Source organism: Parambassis ranga, chromosome 8 (assembly GCF_900634625.1).
Source record: "Parambassis ranga chromosome 8, fParRan2.1, whole genome shotgun sequence".
Classification (NCBI taxonomy): domain Eukaryota; kingdom Metazoa; phylum Chordata; class Actinopteri; family Ambassidae; genus Parambassis; species Parambassis ranga.
In genome coordinates, this window is record NC_041029.1 from 10,393,489 (window position 1) to 10,416,589 (window position 23,101).

At 41.8% G+C, this 23,101-nt stretch overlaps 1 protein-coding gene across 1 annotated transcript; it reads right to left on the reverse strand.

Annotated features, from left to right (window-relative positions):
- Positions 1-1,673: 1,673 nt before the first annotated feature.
- Positions 1,674-22,439, reverse strand: lasp1 (LIM and SH3 protein 1). The gene is made up of 7 exons (XM_028412734.1): positions 22,127-22,439; positions 14,469-14,563; positions 10,328-10,412; positions 7,083-7,190; positions 4,737-4,815; positions 3,944-4,038; positions 1,674-3,818 (listed from the first exon to the last, which is right to left on the reverse strand). The coding sequence occupies exons 1-7, from the start codon at positions 22,193-22,195 to the stop codon at positions 3,645-3,647; spliced, it is 705 nt and encodes a 234-aa protein (XP_028268535.1). The 5' UTR covers positions 22,196-22,439; the 3' UTR covers positions 1,674-3,644.
- Positions 22,440-23,101: the final 662 nt, after the last annotated feature.

The following is a 23,101-nucleotide window of genomic DNA, read 5'->3' on the forward strand; positions in this document are numbered from 1 at the left end:
CAGCCTTCTTACCATTGTCCGTGGTGGAAACACTGGATGCAGAAGAGCAACACGCACATCCTCCCTTATGCCCGTGCACCGGCTGACCGCGCGGCTGAGCGGGACGCCACGCAAACGTCCTCATCTTCATCATCACAGCATGTAGATGATGTAGGAGAGGAAGGCGAGGCCCATGATGGCGAAAAACATCAACACCAATATGTCCACCATGATGGAAGCGCTGCTAGAGATGGACGGTGTCGGTGAGAGAGGGACACGCAGCACAAACAGCAGCTGTACGGTCGGTGACAGGAGTTCGGCAGAAATCGGAAAAGCTCGGGGGCGCACGAAGCGGCTCGACGCCCCGCCCTCTTGAGCCAAAACAGGAAGTGTGGGTGCGGATTCAATTGTGACCAGAATTCGGTCTTTCAGGCAGATTTTCTGCTCAAAATGCAAACTAAACTTTAGAAATGACAAGTAAAAATTTAGAAACTAATCGTTTTTAGGCTAAATTATTTTGTATTTCCAACTTCCAGCAACTAAAACGTACATACTGGAGGCTAAACAGAGTTCAGCAGGTCCCCCAAGTACATTCCTGACAGGTTAATCTTGCCACAGAAATAATCTCAGAATTATTTCAACTCAGATTTATAATCCCATTTCGTAAGTGAGGACATGACAAAGAGCAGTCTGAGAAAAAAAATGACATTTTATTGAATCTGCAGAATCATAAGTACAATTTGAAGTGCTGTAACAGGGCAACAGGAGATGATATCAGGTCCTTAATCTGAATATGTATTCTGTGAGTGTTGAATACATTTATATGTCAATATGCATATGGTATCTTTATTTTTTTTTTATTTAAAAAATAACAAAATTATATCAAAAACAATTTAAGATGGAATGCACAAAACTGGTCTGAATGCTAAACCTGCAAATGTGGATTATATGATATCACTCTGCAAAGTCTACAGTATAGAACCAGTATCATAGAAGCAGGGAATGATTTATCAGAAGCGCAGGAGCCTACAGTGATGAAGGCTGAAGGAATAGAGGGGTTGCAGCAGGAGGGCAGAGAAGATACTAAGACAGAAACTGAATGGAAGCGGGGTTATGATATGACATTATGGTTCAGTAGTGATGTCAGAGCAGAGGAGCGGTATTTGGCGCTAAGAGGTTAACTCCTGACAAATATCCAGGTCAGACAGACAACTTGCCCTGCCTCACAGACTGGGAGATTGAGAGCATCACATCAACTGCCCTCCACTGCCCACCCAGCCATCACACGCTTAGATTTGACCTTTCCTTTTACAAATCCATCCTGAGCCACACTTAAAACAACACTGGCTGTCTTTGGCCACTTTTCCATTTCATCCAGACCGCCAACTGACAAAAATTTCAAAGCCCCTTGAGATAAAAGAAGGTTTGGATTGGAAGCAATCTGCAGAGTAATGCAGGCTTTCAGTTCTAGTATCTTTGTCATTAAATAAAATTTTTGAGCAAACATCACCACGAGCCAGGAACAACAGTCATTTCAGTCAAAGCCAAATCGCCAACTCTTCAATTTACCCAAGAGAAACACACAAGCTCTAAAACAGCCTTCCGATCTAGCATCTGTTTCGCAAATAAACTCATCCTGTTGTCTAATGAATGCAAAAAACAGGCAAACATACTGTACAGTGTGTTCATTCATGTTTGTTTGGCAACCGGTTTGTGTTGTTTTTTTTTTTTCCTGATTCATTTTCCTCCGCACATCATCACATGAATGTTCAACAGCTAACTGACAACTTGCACCAAAACTGTACTTTTCAATGATTTGAACGCACATAACTTCCCCCCCCAACATTCACAAAAAATATGAACCACTTTTATCTGCAGGCAAGCCACTTCCCAGAGCACCATGACCTGTAAAAACATTTTCGTTAACTCCCCTTTATGATACAATTGTACAATGTTGTCTAGCTACATAGTGAGAGCCTTGTTTCTTTTAATAAAGCTGCTTCTTTTTTCTTTTTCTTTTCTTTTTTTTTTTAAACCCCCCACCTATACCTATAAACGCACCACCCTTAATCGCTCATGTCTGTGACAGTCACAGTGCATCACAGAAGAATGAAACTGCAAGAAAAGGGGAAGAGGTGTTTATGGTCAGGGGCCTGTAACATTATTTACACCATCGAGAAATGGAAAGATAGAAAGTCTGTTACAGAAACGCTGCGTCTGCAATAGAAGGAAGGCACAGCAAATCTGCACTGTAAATACAAGTGACAAGTCTGCCTTTGTGGATGTTTCAATGACCACATCATCCAATAAACTGCTTTCTTGTTTTTAAATGCTTTTTTTTTCTTACAGAAATCCATTTATCAGAAACTGGCTTAAACAACAAGCAACTGCAAGTTAATTAATCCCACTGATCTAATACTGCAACTGCACAATTAATCATGAATTTCTTTTTTTTTTTTCCTTTCACAAATTAAGTCGCTGGTTCATTTTTTTTGTACATTTTGATAATATGCATCTTACAATAACAAAGGAAAATAAAGGAAGAACAGCATTCCTGTGTGTGGGGTGAATAATAACAATGATCAGCATTTCTATCACATTTAATGGGGGAAAAAAAAGCCTGGAATGTTCTCTCACAAAAACAGTGGAACGCATTTAAAATAAGATTCACAATACAGAGTTGTGCTTTGCCTTCTCCTTTCTTTGTTACAAAGCAGTTTGTCGAATTGCTTCACCTTGAAGGCTTGAAAAAGAAAAGAGGAATAAAGGTGTGTATGTTGTATATTGAGCGTGGCTGCAAGAGAATGACTGATATGTCCCCTAACTTGTCCCTGATCCCTCCTGTATCCAAGATGCCAGAGAAAGGCAATGACAGGAGGTGCTCTTTAGTTAGGCTACGATTCCAGTTTCATAGCAATAACCACAACGCATTGCTGAACACAGAGCGTAGTCTTAAACGAGAAGACAACGGCGAGAATTGCGTCCGTCTGTAAATATATTTAAAAGTCTCTCTTAAGACTTAGAACAGGCTGATTGATGCAACAGCAACAGGGCTAAAGGAATGTACACAAGTCCAATATTTTCAAGCTTACTTCCGATTAGACTGAGATTCTACACTGTTTCCAGTCTGGCCAATATTAATATAATAAGCTGCAAAATTAAAGGAAAAAAAAACACACACTCCAAACATCTGCAGAGTTGACTGACTTGTGGGGATATTACAAAAATGTTGTTCATGTTGTGAAGTGCTATATAGCTAGGATGGAGCTGTGCGACGCGGCATGACCCCTGACATACTGCGATGAACTGTGAGTAAATCTTTTTTTTTTTCAGATGTTCAATTTCCACTTTAGTTGAGTCAGGATGTGGAAAAGACCGGGACAGACATCAGCACGAACGAACAAACAAGAGAAGCAAGCAGGCAGACAGACAGACAGACGGACAGATACAGGGTGTCTGTGGTTGGCAAGAAATGAGAGCAGAAGAAAAAAGGGGGGGGTGGGGGTTTAGGGTCTCACAGGACAGATTAAGGAACAAGAGTAAAATTAAGAGAAAGTGGCGTTAAGATGAGATGGCACTGGGCTTTTCCTTTCCTTCTTTCCCTTCCTTTCTCTACCTCCTCCTCCTCCTCTTTTTTCCTCTCCCTCTTTTTCTTTCCCTCTCACTCAAATAGCCTCCACGTAGTTGGCAGGCAGCATGCCCTGCTGGCCGGTGCGCTCTACGCGGCCGTACATCCAGCCCTCGTCAATCTGCTGCACGTCTACGATCACGTCTCCGTCCATGAAGGACACCTCATCGTCATCGGCAGCGGTGTAGTCGTACACTGCCCTGTATCGCTTCTGCTGACACACACAGACAAAGAGTTCAGTCAGAGTAAATCAAGTTAATAGTTTTCGTAAAGCTACAGTTTACATCCTGAAATGTGGCATAACAACATGGGGTGGGGGATCAGTGGAGGCCTTACCCCGCTACTGGGAGGGGGAGCAGCTGCCTGGCGCACAGGTTCAGGAGCAGGATCATAGTGGAAGTTTTGAGAGGCTGCAGGCTGCTGGTAAGCTCCTATTTAAAAAATAAAATAAAATAAAATAAATGAATGCGCTGTGGTGTGAACATTTTATACCGACAGGAGACACAATACATGAATTTACTCAAGCGGCGAGTAAATCAACATTCTTTCGGCACAAACTCATTTTAGTTCCAGGTGTCTGTACAAGTATTTCCAGGGAAGAACTCAAAAACTTGACAAGCCAAGACATGCATCCAATCACTTTTGATTTCCATGTTACACAATCATCTAAACAATGCTGTTCTGTGCAAAGGTGCACACCAGGCATGTAAATGCAAACACCAGGTTGAGTTCTCATACTTTGCTGTAACTCTCCACTTAACCGTTGGTAAGATCAGATATTCAAATGTCTGAACATGAGCAAAGCGACTTCAAGTCTAATGTTGTGAAATATAATAATTTCACAAGTAATGCAACTTTTTAAAGCTAAATGGTTTTAATGCAGTCAACAAGTAATAATCCTCATCAGGTGTGAGTGGGAAACATGCAGCCAGGTGAGCTCATGTGGCCTGTGGCAGGGAGGAAGCCAAGCACAGACACGTTGAGAAACGTCCAGCAAGATGCACATTCTTTGTGTACAATACTAAGAGATTTAATGCGTTCTTTAAGGAGAAAGTGCTCTTATTGTTTTAGATTAACTTTGTTGTCCTTCTTGCTGTCAGCAGTCGGCAAAACTGTGCGAGTGGAGTACCTGGGCTGATGTTGCTTGGCAGACTAAGTGGGGCATCACTTCCCGTCTTCTTCTTCTCATAGTCTTCGTGGTACTTTATCTGTAACAGACGGCAACAGACAAACAGTGTAAAGTTACAAATCAAGATGGAGATAGCATGATCAATAATAAGAGAATGGATTGTGCAGTCTTCTTTTCAGGAAGCTCTCACTACATGCAATTCACTCTCTATCCACCAGGGGTCTCCCATATGCTCTTCAACACCCCTGTGTAAGCAGTGATAGGTGGGGCGCATTATGTGCAGCGAAGGCTGGGGAGACAGTTTGATGCTGAGAGGAAATGACATTTGTGCAGCCGGAAGTAGTGTGAGCTCAGAGTTACATAGCAACCCAGGTTGACACATCAGGAAGAACAGGTGATGTGAAAAAGGAACTTAGATGAAGCTTGAACACTCAGGGTGGGAAACAGCCAGTTAAATTTAAAAGAAAGCACTGAGAGGAAGAAGGTGTGCTTGTGACTAATCACATCAGGTACAATTTTACAACTCAAGTGAACATTTCCAATATTTGCCCAAGAGCACATTCAATCTTTAAGTGACTGTTAGCTAGACTAATGAACTCAAGCTACCGTACAGAAAGGCAGTGTTCAAACATGAAATAGGCCACAATGATGAAACTGAAAGTGAGTGACTGCTCTATGACTGCACTAAATAACCCGCCCCACTTATTACCAGGCTGATAACAGACTGACTCACAGTGCCTTGGTCAAGATTTACAACTCCGATTCTGTCCCTGCTTACACCCCGGCTCAAAGAGCCCACTGTGCTGGCGGCTTTAGTGAGGAGTGTATTCACTGACTGGTTGGGGTGACGGAGTGTTTGTGCAAGAACAGTGAAGTGAGTGAGAGAACACAGTGGCTATTCTCGAGTGCAATATGGTAAGTGAGAGTATGTGAGGGAGATTATTTTGGTTTGTTATGAAGGAGCAGGTTGAACAGATGGTGTGTGTGTGTGTGGATTTACAGGAAGTGGCCAGGCGGCTGCTGACCTAAAACCCCCTGATACTTTTCAATCTTTGACTGCTTGACAAGAATAAGGTGACAGGAAAAGGAAGAGAATGGACAAAGGGTCAGGATAGAGCAAACAGGCATGGCAGAGAGGACAGGGCGAGGTGCATTGCTTCTTAAAGTCCGGGGAAGAGAACAAAGACGGTCACAGATTAGCATGCATCTGGAGTGGTTCCCTTATGATTGGCTGTGAATGACGCACTGATTGCAAGCAGATGTCTTGTTTATCATTTGTGCCTAAAAACACTTGACGATGCATCCAAATTCATCCCGCCATAGTGCGCTATTTATGTGTGTACGCCCATAAATACATGTACTGTATGTGTTTCTTACCCTGCCCTGCACATACCCTTGATCTCAGACATGCGGGATCTTTCATTGCACGAAAGCAGTAATTATCCATCACCCTCCACACTAATTATACCATTAGCAGGGACAGAGCACCAGAGCTGGTTATGTATAATGTTTTGTCTGTGAGCTTGCTTCAAAGGGAAGTAAAAGGCCGTTATAGTTATAACTTAAGCAGGCTGCAGACCCAAGGTAAACAGCACATGTGTTTTCTACATTGCTGCTCTGTATTTACAGAGAAATGGCAAATCAATAACAGGAGCTGAGGGAAAGGAGAGTGGCGGAGAATAATCCATGTGGAGAGGAGTAGGAATTCCATCACCATCATTGAGGAGAAGTGAGGGCAGTGGAAGCCAAACATTATGGTGATGACAGCGAATTAAGAAAGGCAAAAAACATAATAACAAAACTTTCATAATCTGGTGAAGCCAATTTAGAGATCCATTAAATCTTTCAAAAATAACCAATTCCCCTTCTAGCTGTTTCCACTGGTGAGTTCTGTGAAGTCTTTAAAACAGTGCTCACAGTAAGAAGAGGATGTGAAGTTAGTTAGTGTGAAAGAAGAGGATGCAGAGGATAGAGTTAGTTGGAAACAGATGATTCTGACGACCCCTGAGGGGAACAACCAACAGTCGAAGAAGAGGTGTCACTAAAAAGGCATCTATTTACTGAGCTAAGCTGTGGAATCAATATAAAACCAAAGAATGCTTTCTAGTGTAAGTCATGTAGACCTATTATCCTCAACAGCACAAATCCTCTCTTCAATATTGGCAAAGAGATTACGGCCACATAGAGAAACTAATGAACTCAAACCAGACTGGTTCCATACCAGGCTGTTAGGAGGCCAGACTCCTAAGCAAGCTCTCAATATTCTACCTATTCCACTTTTAAGATTGAGGGGCACCCTGGGTGGGAGCGGTTGATCGTTTTGGTGACTATTCTGTTGACACTTACATTGCTGATTTGGTCCTGCGTTTTCTTCATTCTCTGCAGCTCCGGCGTGTCTGCGACCACGCTAAAACCTTTCCCTTTATTCTTCTCAAATTCCTCCCTGTAGAGAACCTACACATAAAGGATCCCGTTAGAAACAAAGACAAGGTTAAGACATGGCACTCAAATCATATGCTACAACTATTATTCATGCAGAAGAACAGCCAACAAGGAAAATCTGTGGCCTCCGAAAATACTTTTATAGCAAAAGGAAGCTACATTTCCGTTGGTTTTATTACAGCTTAACACTGTTAGAGGAACATGAAAATATAACCTCGAAGGACATAAACCATTATGCGTGTTTCTATATTGTCAATGCAGATTTTTACCTAAAATGCAGCTTATAATAAATGGAATACAATCTGCTGTTATTATTTTATTACACAATAAAACCAAAGTTCGATGACCACACAACAAAATGTAGCTTTAAGTGTGTGTGTTATTTGTATGAGCAGAGCAAGGTTGGCCCTGAATATATTGCTTAGTCCTCTGTGGTGACGTTCACTTCCTGTTTGCTCTGGAGAGGGCATTACATGCAGGATGTGGTAGCAGCCATATATGGTTAAAATGAGAGGTAGTGTGTGACAGAATCAGTTTGTGTGTGGTGTGTATTTCCAGTCTTCTCCACCCAATTCTGACCTAAAGGGCAGAGGAGGAAATGTCCAGCCCATACAACATCAGATCAGACTATCAGAAATTACTACACGTAGGACTCTCCCACATTCCTACTCTTCACTAATTGTGAGCCCGCATTGTGAATCCACAACCACACACACACACACACACCACTATTCAAATCTGAAACTGGAAGACAGGTGCGTGGTTTATTTTTAAACTCAAGGCTCAATCATTTAAGCGTATGGAGAGAGATTTCAATTACTCCTCTTCACACTACACTCTTATTTGTGCCTCCGTGGTGACTACACAGATTTTCAGTCCTCTAAGAATTAGCCCTGCCTGCACAGTCGATTACAAGGAAACAAAGCTCCAGCACCACATCCTCTCTCCCCCACAGACGTCTACACAATGTCTGACACTCCCCAGCAGAGTGCTGACCAATCCTCCTCAACCGCTGACGCTTTGTGATGACACCACGTGATTCACAGCTATCGTGTACATGTGTGATGCATCTTTATTCGTTGTCACCCCTGAGGTGACGTCAACAGAGGAATTGAGAGAAAAGTACAGCTGATCGTCATTCTACAGCTCCCAATCCTGCACACAAATGTATGTCATGAAGATTAATGTGGCTTTGACCCATCTTTGTCCTTTATTCTCGCTCTGCTCAGTCAACACAATGATGCTACCTCTTCCCCTAAGCCTACCTCCTTTGTCTTTTAGCGTCTGTGCAACAGCATCTCTTTCCTCCAATCATGCCTCTGCTTTCCTTCCCCACCCACACTCCTTTCCCTTCTGTGCTTCTTTTTCATTCATTCATATTTTACTGCTTCAGCAGCAACAGACAGTCATCTCCATAGAACTGGAGCTTTTCCTCATTATAATCTTCCTCTCTGCTTCTATTTGCATTCCTCTAGCTCTCCTTCCTCTTGGGATTTCACTTTTATCTCTTCCTTCTTCACCCTACACTCCCTCCCTCTTTCTGTTGGTGCCTTCCTGTCTCTCCTTTTTTTTGGTCTTCGCTCATGTGCGCCTCATTGCTCTCCCTCTCCTCCCCAATTCGTTCTCTCCAGTTTCCCTTTATTTCTCTTTTTCTCTGTCGTGTTTCTTTCTGTTTTCCCCCGCAAAGTCTTGTAATGAGGTGTGACAAACGTCTACCCAGCTGCCATAGCAATAGGGTTCCCGTAGCAACGCAGCAGCAGTGGTGGTGGTGACGGGTTAGATGGCCACAGTTCAAACACCTTCAACTTGCTTGTGCTGACACATAAGCACTTAAAGGTATGACACAGGGATACCAAAAATATACACCTCAGCTACATATGCAAGTCTTTAAATCTGTTTTTATTTTTCATTTTGTATTAATTAAATTGAAAGGTCACATAAATGTGTCATTTTGATGGTCAAATAGGAAAAGATGTTTTCAAGAGTGTAACTAAAAAGGAAGCACTATGATACTTTTTTCATTTTAATTTTCTAAACAAAAGAAGAAATGATCTTTAAACAGTGTCATGCTGAAGGGAACTGTTCTGTTGACAACATTGGGTACTTTTTTAATATATAAAATCACCTTTCACCCATTGTGTCCTCCCCCGCACACAGAACCATCTTTATCTGATTCTTATAGCCAGTGACAGCAATAAACCATTAGTATAATAGCCATCTCTTAGTGTATGGATGAGTTGTTGTGGGGGGGCTGTTTGGGATGTACAATCCATGTAGAAAAACACCATCTGTCCCTCCATCCCTCAGTTATCCCCCTCCCCATATGACCCCCCACCCCCACCCCTATACTCCACAAACCCCTTTCTCACATACACACCCCAGTCTCATTTGCAGTGTTTTGATACCAATGTTTGGACAAGACGATGTGCCTTCTATGATAAGCCCTGCACCCTCTCTGCACAACACCTTCTCTCTTTTACAACATGCTAAGACAACAAGCCTCTCCTTCATCCTTTCCTGAGAATAATAGAGCGGGGCAACCCTGATCTTCGATCATTTTTAAGGATAAAGGAAACTGAAAATGACTTAAATTGTGCTCTAGGGAGGTTTTTGTTTGTTGTTATTTTTGTGATCACATTAACAGAATTTTCTCTAATACTTCCTGCCACAACCTTCACGTATATAGTGTTATGCTATTTAGTACCTTGGCTGTTATTTTATTAGTCATCAACAGGTAGTTAAAGGATAAAAATGTTTAAGAGCAAAAATCTCTCTATCAGAGCCTTATAATATCCTTATTAAGGCAGTCACACATGGCCCAGTTAAGGTGGATATTTTGGTCATTGAGGGTTATTTTGGAGTATATTTGGGTCTCAGTAATTTTTAGCTCCTACAGAAACAGTAGTAGTAGTAGTAGTAGTAGTAGTAGTAGTAGTAGTAGTGTACAAATCAGAACAAGACCGGAACAAACTAGGTGCACAGACAAATAAACATGGCACCACTGGAAAAGTATATGCAGAAAAAAAGAATCAGGATTGGTACGGGAGTTTCATCTCCACAATATTTATAGGGCTATAATCAAGCTCAAATACAATAAGACCAATGCAAGCAGCAGCAGTGTAAAAAGGCCGTTTCAGATCTGGTGTTACCTGGCTCTGCATCTTGCTCTGCTGTTTGAGGCGGAGGTTCTCTGGAGTGTCAGCCACACAGGTAAAGTTTGTCTTGGGGTAGTGTCTGTAAAACAAAGACAGAGAACCGCAGATTGTAAGTACATAGTAAACATACAGAGAGGAAACTGCCAGTTTCCACTTAGACTGTGACGCTTAAGCCTAGCCTCTAAGAGAAAAACAGCAGAACACAAGCAGTGTGCAGTCTGTGCCCCCAGTGTAGGGGTATTTGTTATTCAAGGTGGTCCTGAGGTTGAGTTAGGAGCCCCTGTAGACAAAAGGCATGTCAGTAGAACACACAATGCTCTGTCAGTGAGAGCCAAGGTAGTCTGAAAAAGAGGAAGTGCAGGCAGGGGCTGTGAGGGGGGGATGAGAGCCTCAAGGTTGCAATTTGGAGGGGAGCCATAGCAGGTGTGGAAAAAGCTTTCCAAGCTTACAATACACACACACATATGTACAGACACTCATGAGCACAGCTCTATGGGGGACAACAGGAAGAAGAACAGCATGCAACATGGTCAAAAAAGACATGGGATGATGTCATGGGTAGCCCCCTTTCAGCAGAGGGTGAAGGCGAGTCTTTTCTTCTGAAGAAAGATTCTTGTCTCAAATCCATAAACCACCCAACCTCTTTTCTGTCAGGGGAGAATGCTGTCTGAAACAAATAAAACAAGTACAAATACACTCATGTAAACATCAGCACAGTTCTCCCATGCAGACATGCAGCACAACAAGCATCATTCATCACACGCTTATTTATTGATTGTCTAAACTTCTATCAGTAGATGGTGTGCATGTGAATGTGAAGCACAATACTGCATTTTTATACACTGGAAGCTACCGTGCACAAGTAGCCTTCATGTGCACAAATAATGGTGCCTGCCAGTTCAGTGTGGTCCTGAAGGCAGCAAAAACACATGGCACAAGTCCAATAGGAGAGGAAGAGCCCTAACAGCACATCTAACAGCTCGTATGGACTGCAGTTCCCAGCCTGCCTCAGGGGGCTGGGCGACCTCAAAAATCTTTAACCATGGTCCATGCCTCTGGGTAACCCATTTAGGCAATATGTTTACCGTTTCCTTGACAACATGGCAAACAAACTAAATTAGCACTGCTGATAAAATAATGTACAAAGAACTGCAGATGACAGAATGTAGATATATATTATTAAAAAATACAGGTGCTTATGTAGAAGTCGGTAAATCATAGTTGTCCTACTGTTGTCATATACAATATATATAGTTTATCATTTCTACCCTCACACAGGCCTTTTACAAGTACTTATTTTCTCTATATCTGCAGCTTTCAGATGTAGTGGTTTGATACTCAAGCACATGTGACAAAGTAGCTGAACAATGCAAACACTATTTTTTTGCAGCAAGATATCTATTCGCACAGACCATTATCAATATCACATTGCTAAGTGTGAAATTTCCATTATTGCTCCTTATTTTTATTCATCAAGACCCATGAGTGACTAATTTTAGAAAGTTACTTGAGACTATAGGGTCACAATACTGACAAGCTAATATCTGTTCATTTCTCTGGCGTGTCTGCTAAGCGGTGGAACGTACTTCCTTGCACGGACAATCATTGTGTCTAAATGAATTGAAGTTGTAGCTTGAACACACATTATCAAACTCAGCATCTAGAGTTGTTCAAAGCGTCTTTAGAACTTGCAGTTGCACTTAAGGGTCACTCAAGTGTTGTACAAACAGACATAAGCTTAGAGACTCAGTGAGATCTCTTAATGTGCATCTGTGTGTGTGTTACCATGCCTGTTTGAGTGAGTCACACGAATACTCATCTATCCGTCAGGTTGTATAACAAGTTAATAAGTTGCAATCGGGAGAGGGTGACACATGCAGAAACACTAAAGAGGGAGTGATCAAAATGTAAAGGAAGTATGACCGGGGGGAGTCAGGGGGGCCATGAATGCGTAATCAAACACACACACACACACACACAAGCTGCCTACTGTGCAGGAGGGGAGGCCTGTTTGCATAGTGGAACCAGGAGATGCTGTGGCCAGCTTGGACCTGTGAGACCTGGAGAGGTTGTAATATATCATTCAGCAAATACATTTCACCTACATATATATATAATTCAACTCCCAACAAATTTCTGCTGAAAGAAGTTTTGATTGAACCATACAGACACACACATGTACACCGGTATATTGAAAAGCAGCTTTGAAGACATGTGAAGCTTCAAGCATACAAACCAAATTACCTCAAACCATGAATCACCATGCAGTAAAAATGGGTGGACACTGGCCTTGTAAATGATCACACTAAGTCATGACGTTCATGACAGGCTTGAATAATGTCAGATTGATGTCCAAATTAGTGTCAGATTATCAGTTATCAAGACAATGCTCCACCACTGGCTCCTTAGATTATTTCTGTCTACTTACTGCCCTACTTAAAATCCCCCTGACCCCTGGAAACTATAGCATCTAACCAAGGATGAGATTCTTGGGAAAAAGGTGGGTGGAGTAAAAACAAACAATGACTATATCAGTTACTAAGGACAAATATAGAGGAGTAATGATAAAGTAGCGATCCCACAGAATAATAACAGACAGCGTAGCATGCATTCCTTTCCTCAAGCAGGAGGCTCTTCTACTGATGATGTTTACTCAAACAAGGCTCATTTTAAATAAACGGAAAGAGGCATAATAAACATGCTCTGAAGGGCTTTGCTTATTTGCGGAGGAAGCATTGGAAACAAGTAAAGAAGAACTCTGCACTGTGACAAACAAAGGTGACACCTGCTGTAGCTGGTTCACATCTTAATCTAAGTAAATGATTGAAAGGCTCACAGTTATCATGTTATGTATACGCCTAGATATAGGCGTTTTCATTCATCATGGCTAGTTAGACCTTTACTTGGGCTGAGGCTCTCCACAGCTTCACAAAAAAATTGCAGTAGTCACCAAATCTCATACACTCTTATCAATCATAAAGTGACTTTACAGGTGTAGTGATGAGGCTGACATGGGTGGGGTTTTGATTATATCACACACCTACTATGCAAATTTGGTTCAAAGACAAGAGACAACCAGGCACTGTTGACATGAAACAGTAGGAAAACTACATGCATAAATAGGAAAATTTTCAAGCTGGCTGAATTACATTTAGCTGCCTCAGTTTTAGCTTCCTGTTACACTTGCACAACAATTGTTTGTGTTAACACTTTTGCCCTTTTTTCTTTGCATTCAAGATAAACTGTGGCATAACATGTGACCTGGCTAGTTTGCTTTTTCTAGGTAAAAATCACAGGAAGTAGAAATGTTCGAGAAATTACAGTTTTCTGTAGAAATGTTACAGTCGTTTTAAGTTTCATTACCATAGAAAGCCAGGAAAAAGACCATCACAGAAAATTAGAGAAACTAGGTACACTGGTTTTCATTAAAATGTTAACAACCCTTATTTCGTTATGACTGCAAGAAGGCAACAAAAATATTTCATCAACAAAACAAGCCAGCACACTACTTCTCTTTGCATCTAAAAATGACAGAACCAGGATGTTGTCTTTATTTAAAGCTTTAGCAATAAAATGGAAGTTCAGCTGCAGAGCGTGTCAGAACATGAAGCAACTCTTTTGCATTCCCTCTCAAATACACACAACTTTCACAAACACAGAGAAAGGAGAAAAATCATTACAAGCAGAGAGAGAGGGGGATTCCATGGATTCCTGATGAGCTTTTACAGTGTGAGCATGTGCTGTAGCATGAGTGGACATGCTAGTTTTCAGAGTGACCGCCTGTGTCACTGTAGAGGAACTTCAGGAATTTCCTTTGTTGATACCCCCCCCCCCTTTCCCCGACTGAGGAGGAAGAGGAGGGAGGGAGAGAGGCACTTTCCCACACCCCATATAGCCCTTTTCTCTGAGGGGGGAGCCGGAATAGTCACAGATAAACAGCAGAGCAGGCAGAGAAGAGGAGGCCGTAGTTGGGTTGCAACATGCACAGTCAGACACATTTAGAGAGTCCTATTTCAGGCTGTGGACAGTTCAGACACTGCTGTCAGTGTCTTTGGGATAAAGGCTCTGCCCACTTGAGTATAAAACATGAGACATGCTCACTGACACACAGAATGATGACTTAGGGACAACTTACGCATTGCAATATGGTCTCTTCTCGAAGCCTTTGTAATTCTTCATGTTTAGAGTCATTTTGCAGACCTCGCAGCTGAAGCATCCTTTATGCCAATACTGTGAAAGACACAGAGAACACATGTTTGTGACTTTATATTCTCACTTGACCAAATACACAAATGCATCAAATAAATTAAATAAGTAAAACTTAAAAAAAAGTTCCACTCCTATCCTGTAGACGGAATAAAACAAAATTTGACTGTTTGTAGTTCAGGGTATTGTGTGAAATAAAACTGAAGCAATCACTCAACAGTTACAAATTAACCCACTTCCCCTTCGCTAGCAAACTGCATTGTTACTATTTAAAAGTCTGGGCTAGCTGCACTGGTGTGAACGACCAAGAGCAGTAATGTTTGTGATTGAGAAGCACAGATCTTGGTTTTTGCCAACCTTACAGTCACAAGTTCTCACACTTTTATTAATAAGACATGAGTTCAGTTGCAATGACAGAGGTGCTACAGAACAGTGTTTGGTCTGAAGGCCCCCCTTTGACCTTCTCTCTGTTCATTTCTGCATGTTTCTTTAGCTTCTCCATCCATCATAAGAAGCTTGTGCCTCTTTCTTCCTCACCACCCTTTCTCCCCTTCCTCCCACAACCCACCCTCTCGCCTCTTTTCCTTCAGAGTCTCCTGGCACTGGGCTGATCTGTGGCCTGAGGGTTCAAAGAGGAATTGATGGAGGGAGGATTGGAGGAAACTGAAAGGAGGGAGAAAACATGAAAGTATCGTGCTGGAGAAAGCAAGAGGAAGGGAACAACAGGGGAGGGGTGCACGAGAGAAAGAAACTGCCAGAGAAGTGAAGCAATGATCTGGCTGCTCCGGCTATCATCAAGGGAAAGGGAGGAGTGCAAAAACACAGAGTGAGAGAGAGAAGGAAAGAATGGGAGGAAAAGAAAGAGGGAGTCCTTATTAACATGGCCTCAGGGCATTTTGCCATCGTTCTTCAACCACTCTTCATCACTTTCGAAAACCAATTGCCCACACACAAAACACTAATCTTCCAAACAAACAATGATTTAGAGAAAAACAAATAGAAACATCAGTTCTGATACACTCTTAAAAAACAAATGCAAAATGTCAGTTTAGTTTTGTGATTATTTCAAAGCATAGGAGGCCAACATTACTGGCAGAAAAATCCATAATTTCCTGACATGCAAAGCTGCTGTTTGATAATGTAGCATGTGTTACAGCTCTGATACACAGCTAGCAATAAATCACTAGGATGTTGAGGTTTACTGCCTGAGAACGCTCTGGATGCTACGTATTGAAACATGACCAAATGCACAGCACAATCAGCAGTTCACTTCAGCCATTGTTGAACTAAAATATAGCTTCAGGCTGATTTAAAGAACAGCCTTGTCTGTTCTGTCTGGATGTAAGAGACCACCCAGTGTGGTATGCACTGACAACAAGCAAGTGTATGTGTTTGACATGGGTGTTTGTAGCTGTGGGCAAGCAATATTGCACTGAGGCACTCAAAAGAAGGGGCTCACAGTAGAAAATGGGACTGGGCTCTGCTTAGTGGAGGTGTGATCCACAGCCAAACGACACTGGGCCAGTTTTCTGAATGCAAACACCTTATCCCACTACAACTCAGTTGGGGCCTGAGGGAGTTGCAGATGGACACTACATGCTACTCTTTCCACTGCTCTCCCTATTCATCGTTCTTGCCAGGTCTGCAATGGCAAATCCCTTTTACAAACAAGGCAGATTCCATCTCCTCTAGCTTCAGTTGATCTACAGCTGTGCTATCTGTGCATTCATATTGTCTGGTTCATCTGCTAATAATGCAGCAACGCAGTGAAACTTTCTCTATGGCTACAGTGACAACTCTTATGTCCCAAAATCAGCAATAACAATAAACCTGGGATGATCTGTTAATGTTTCATCAAAAATATCTGTTCTGATGCAAATGCTGAAGAATGAGCTAAGCCCATACAGTGAGCATGGACTTTGATTGTCTTGTTGTTTCCCAGAATAAATATTGACCTTGGGTTTGTTCCAGAGAGCAAGCCTGCTGAGCATAACTTTTCCCAAGCCTCGCCAACCTGCTAACCCACATTCCACCAGGACAATCATCGTCATCCCCCACCTCCACATGGATAACATGACCCTCTCAGGTGGAACGAAAGGATCACAAGCCGACAGAGGGACATGTGTGGAGAAGCACAGAGGACACACTGAAGTCTTTTTGGGTGTCCACATTTGAAGAAAGAAAAAAATTTAGACTGATGACCACCTCTCAACATGTGTGGCTGAACACACATTTTATATGCAGCAGTTAGTTCAGTTTCTGCACAGAAAAAGTCAAAAGTGCAGAAGGAGGAGAAATATAATCACAAATAGCCACTTGAGACAGATTTGAGATACATTTTAATGCCAGGCATGAACAGACACCTACTACAACTGAACCAAGACATTCTGTATCTGGAATATAAGGCTACCACAAACAGACACCAGGGAAACATCCCCAAATGTGTGTGACACGTTAGAGAGGCCATCCAGCAGTTAGCCTTGTCCAGCTTCAGGAAAACCTGGCTCTTGGGTGCCAAGGCAGGATCTGGCAGTCAGCTGGAAAATGAGGACACTGCAGAGAGAGCCCTAGAAATAAAACACCAATAAAAAAAACTCTGTCTTCCTGCATCAGCGCAGCTCAAGGGCAGATGTGTATGTGTGCCTACTTGTGTGTAAGTATTAAATGTGCATGTCTGTAATACTGTAAGTAGGTTATATGTCTCAATGCAGGATGTATGTATGTCAGTGAGTATCCAGTGCTCCAGTCAAGAGCAAAAATGCTCAGTCAGCCTCACAGCTCACTCTCGGTGAGAACCAAACACAAAGTGGGCCTGGGCAAAAACCCTGCAGCTATATGGGAGGCCAACACAACTTTACACATCATATATACCTACACACACAGGGATGGCTAATAAGTCTGCCTGAAGCATGCTCTCACATTGATTTTGGATTTTTACATTTTATAAATACTCTGGCAAAATAATTTCCTCTGGGATCAATAAAGTTTTATCTGATCTTGTCTTATATAAGATAGACAATAATATATCTGGCTCAAAGAATTAAAATGCTTACACTCAGTAGTGTAATGTAACCACTTCCTGTGTCGGCATGCGTGCTATCTAAAGAGAGCAGGCTACTCGCTTGGGTCAAAATAACCATTCACCAAACCATCACAGTCATTTAATTTTAACAGAAACCAAGTGAGAGAGCTGACACATTTATAGGTGTTATTTTTTTATACCGATTAATTTACAATTCCTAATAATATAGTGTTATTTTTAGATGATAGCGCAATATCTTTACAATCTATAATCCATGTTAAATGGATTTGCATGGTACAGTCCCCTGGTAATCACCACATTAGGCATCAGAGGAAATTTAGTGCTTTGTAGCATTGAAGGACATCTCGTGGGACTGCTGAAATATTTCATAACTCTCGGTTAAAGTAGTAGCAATTAACTTCAGTCTAAACAACTTTGTTTTTACACTTTTAGAGGCCGAGTAGGCAGTAGAGTTTGAAATATGCTGTAGTGGTTCTTTGCCTCCAATAGTGGCAACACACACCCACAGTGGGCCATAACAGCAGCTTTGTGTGAGTGTGGAAGATTATTGTTGCGTGAGATAGTAGCCCAAAGACAAAGTGCCCACATCTGGTTGGTGCTAATAGAGGAAACTCTAACTCATTAATGCAAGCTGGTGAATTATTAGCAAACCTGATGCTATTAATTTTCATCCAAGCCCAGGGCTTTGTTTCTGGCCAGCAGGCAGACAGGATGATTTGAAGTCACAATATGTTAGTTATGAGTAGAGTATGCAATTAACTTTTCAAACCACTTCAGACTGTGATGTGTCCTTAATATGCACATACTACTATCCCACATCTAGAAGAGAGCTGAATAGTTAAGACTAAAATGTCAAAACGCTTCTGTTTTGACATTAGTCACGTGCAAGCCAAATGTCTGATCATGTTACCACTTCATGTTGTACGGGTTCCTTCTTTTCAGTTGTCAGTTCAAAGCAGTTCAACAATCAGCGGCCAGATTTTTTTTTTGTACTGGTACAAACAAAACTGTAACAGATTGGAAAAGCAAACACAACATGTGCACAAGTTACATTTTCTGATAAAATTCCACAAGGAAAAGTACCTGACCGCTCGCTGTTGAGTCAACACCTCAGGTGATGTTTGTGAATGTGAGTCATGAGAGGGAGGCGACTGGTGGTGGTGGCTACACAGATTCCTCACCTCTTGTGGCATTTGGACAACATGAATCAGCTCTTAGAATAATCAGTCTAAATATAGCCTCGAGCAGTTGACAAATTCCTCCTCACACAGGGGTATTAGCAACAGACAAATCATCACCCTTTAAATAAGATACCATACACAGCACTAAACTAGTTACTTTTGTAGAAACTACAAACAATAAGACATTATTGATCACAGGTGGCAGGCTGGTTTTGTGCCTTTTTAATGAGAGCAATTATTAAAAGCAATATCACAAGCCCATACAATATCAGCATGGGATGCATGATATAAGCCCTTTCATACAGCAAAAGACTGAACTGAGTTGTGCAAGTTGAATACAGTCTGACCTTTAACCTCCTTTTCCAGCAATTTCCTGCGATTGAGAAGTAGCAGCACAATTGAGGCTTACATCTAAACCAGAAATCCAACACACTAGCCAAATAACAAAGCCACTAAACTGTTAAGTAATGACAGAAATGGATACATGTCAGCTGTAACTGTGAGAGAACAGAGCAGAGCTACAAACTGTCTGATACAGCAGTGTGAGTGCATCAAATCTGCTTACTGCCCACACTTTTTTTGTAACACCAACTGTGTCTAAAGTGCAGCCATCTTATTAGGTATTTACAGAACTTAATCCATACTAAAACACAACACTTTAAGTTCACATAAAACTTTGAAAATGCCTTTCTCAAGCTGATTATTTTGGGAGTATGTCAGGCGATGAAAGCAAGATAGCAGACACTCTTTCTTGTTTCCTCTGGAAAATCTTTCTATGATATATAAGGTAAATAACTTTTCCAGCTGGCTTATGTCCACCTGTATGTCTTCTTTTCAACCAAATGATTGCTTTGTTTTGTGACTAGTGGGAGGAAGCTGTGTCAGACATGAGCAAACAATGAAAAGTGCTGATACTGAAACAAATGTTTTGCCATTGCCATCACATTCAAGACCAAAAAACACATCAAGTTATTTTTAACACACACGTCAGTCTCTCTTTCCCATTATTCATAATTCATTCAAAACAGTACTCCAACAATGCAGACTTATTACTCAGGGCATGTATGTAAAAACGTATTACATGATTACTGTATATGACAAAAATCCCCATAAAGCTGTAACTGTCTTGTCATCTGCAGGTGGGATCAGGCTCTGTAGTTCATTCATGTGAAACGCAGACAGCACAGAGAGCAAATAAGTAGCCTACACTCAAGCAGAGTTGAGCTTTAAGTCTAAAAAAAACATACATCCTAAATGCTGAAAATGGCTGTTAACTCTAAAGTGAGACACAAACATCATTTAATTCTTTTAGACTGACATTAACTTCATTCCCTCATTCCCTGGTAATGTTTGCATATTAGGCATTGGTGAATGAAAATACTTCCTTGTTTTAAGTTTCATTGGCTGCACTTTAACAGCTACAAGCTACAAAAAGCTACTCTGATAGAGCTAAGCTTGAGCCAAATATGCATCTCATACATCCTTTTCTAGCAGCAAGCATTTCAACTACTGAAAGGAAGCCAACTGAGAAGACAAAAACCGTTACCAGCAGCAGCCTCAACCAAAAGTCACTTCCTGTCTCTACGTCTGCCCGCTCCTTTTGCTGGGCCCAGCCCTGCTATACAGGAATGCAGCTAACAGACAAACAAGCCTCTGTCGTTCAGCTTCTACAAAGAGGGATATTACAGATGGACACCGTCAGGTAAAGGTGTTTGTCAGCGGCTGAAAACACCAATGCAACAGTGGCTCCGATCCCGTGTCCTTACCTGAGCTAACCTAGCACATGGAGAAAATCCTAAGCCAGGAAATCCTTGTCTGTGTGTCAAACAAACAAGAATTGCAATGTGTGTGTGCCACAGTGAAGGAAAACGGGAGCTTGTTTTGGCGTGTCTGAAAGGGTGAGCGCTGATGCGGAATGGCAGAAAAGACAGACGGCAGTCCAACCTCCTGTGCTGGTTCAGAGCTGGGAGATGGCACAGCAGGCCTCTGACAGAGCACGTTTTATGGGAGTGTCTGTCTGCTGGAATGCATTCTGCTTCAGGCCAGATTCCAGAACACATTCGGGCTGTACTTGTGGCAATTTCATTCTCATCAATACAAGGCTTCTAACATACTCACATGCTTTGTAATAGGATGTCTAATATCACTTGTAGTATTGAGACATGTGTGAATAAGGGTTTGAGGTAGATCAAATCCAGTTCAGAGAATTTTGGGAAAACATTAGTCACATCCATTCAGCGGAACAGTAATGCATCCAGTCAAAAGCTGATGCTACTTTAGATAAAAAGCTTTGTCTGCTCTTTCTCCACCTTCCTAGTCTGTCAACCCTGACAGATAAGCACGTCTCAACAAGTATTGATTTTATATAGCACTTCAAATGTCCATTAGACAAATTATCTACTTGCCCCAAGCAAGATATAAATATTGCTGTGTTAATGGCAAACAAAATGACCCCACCCAGGGTAGCATGTTACATGCAAAGTTATACCCTAACTGATTGCAGCAATCGCAAGTAAATGCAATGTTCAACTAGGTCTGGTCAACTTTATCTTCACAGAGCTCAAAGGGAAACAGGAACAAGATGTGCAGTGGCAGTGTTAACTCTAGTTGTTCCTGTGTGAATTAGTGTTTATCTATCTATGACTCTCTCTAGTGAACCCGCCAGAGACACTATGGGTAGAATTGATAAGATTACCACCTTGACTGAGATTAGGTGAGTGATTTGACTGAAAACTAAATGAAGCTGCTGGACTAATCATCCCTGACTTGGATTAGCCAGTGAATTGGACACAGTTATGTCCCAATCAGTCCATGCTGGATTGAACATTGAAGGCGTGAAAACCCTGATTATGGGACTGTATTATTCTCTAAAGACACATAAAAGTCAAGTATTGATAAGTATTTGTAAGAAACACAAGTAAAACGCAGAAACGTTGGCTCACATTATAAATCAGTTTTCTTCAAAGCAGGGGTGCCTGCCAGGCCCAGACCAGGCTCTGCTGTCGGAAGCACTGTGAAACGCTGGTTCCGGGCAAATCCCCATCACAGCCTCAAGCGACAGTCTTATTGAAAAATACACATCCTTATTCGTTAAAGTAATAAATGATCGAGATGATATGATATGCTGTTTCAATTTCGGGTCCGCGTTGCTGTGCCATCGCCTTTGAAGACGTTAGCTAGCCGTTAGCGCGCCTAAGCTAGCGATATACCTGTCCTGTTGGGGTGTTCGATTCATTCACAAAAATATCTGAAAGGTACAGTTTTAGGAGCAAAGAATGTCTTCAGCTTTCGTACAAAGAGAGGGCGACCTGCTGAGGGTATTAAAAAAGAAGAACACACAAGAAGACGTTTAAATGTTCTTACCTTGTCCAGACAATTCACTTTTTCCGTGGGGTAAACGACTAGATTACATCTGCTACACAACGGATTCATGTTGGAGGAATGCTCTTCTAGCTAGTTAGCAAGGAATCCGCCGATGGTAGAGGCTGTAGCTGCGTGCTGGCGACTATTCACTTCAAAAACTAGCTATAGTGTACGATTATGATCACTAGGAGACCAACACTAATCTAGTTGTTTGTAGCAAATCCAGTAGGTTGTTGTTGTCGTTGTAGCCGCACAGCTGGCTGTCAGTCCACTAACCAGACACGGAAAGCGCGCCCCCGCGACGCCCTCTCCCTCCCTCGTTTGCGCGTGTCCGAGCAGACAGGGAAGAGGTATTGTAGGAGGTTCAGCTTGTTTTTTACTTTCATTAAAGACGGGATTATCAAAGGTGGAACAAGGACAGCTGCACACATTGAAGACTACAACGCGTATGTCTGAAAAGAAAACAAAGTAATCTCCGTTTTGTGCAACTATGAGGAAATCCAGTCGAGCCCTGTGCATGTGCAACATATCTGCCCTCATCCCATCTGGGCTTGCATAGCAAACCCATGCGATCATCCTTATCGTTGCAGATTTTTTGGGGCTTTACCAATCCACTGTTCTCAAATCACATTTTTACACATCTGCCACGTTCACTGCATGTCCTACTTGAGTCCACGTGATACATTTGGTTAGGGTGACATCTGCTGACAAAACAGTTGCACTGTATTTCTTTAGTAATTTTCTTTATTCTGTTTTTTTCCCCCTAAAAAATCATTTATTATCAAATAACACATAAAAATACTACAAATACATTTTCTTTTTTGTTGGAGCACTGATCAGCATCTGCAGTATGTCTGTAAAACTATTGGTGGAACTTCAAAGACAATTAAAATGAGCAAGAACTGAAGCACACCCACATTTATTTGTTTGATGTAAAACAATACAGTTTATATAATTTTCTGAAGGTTGTCAACA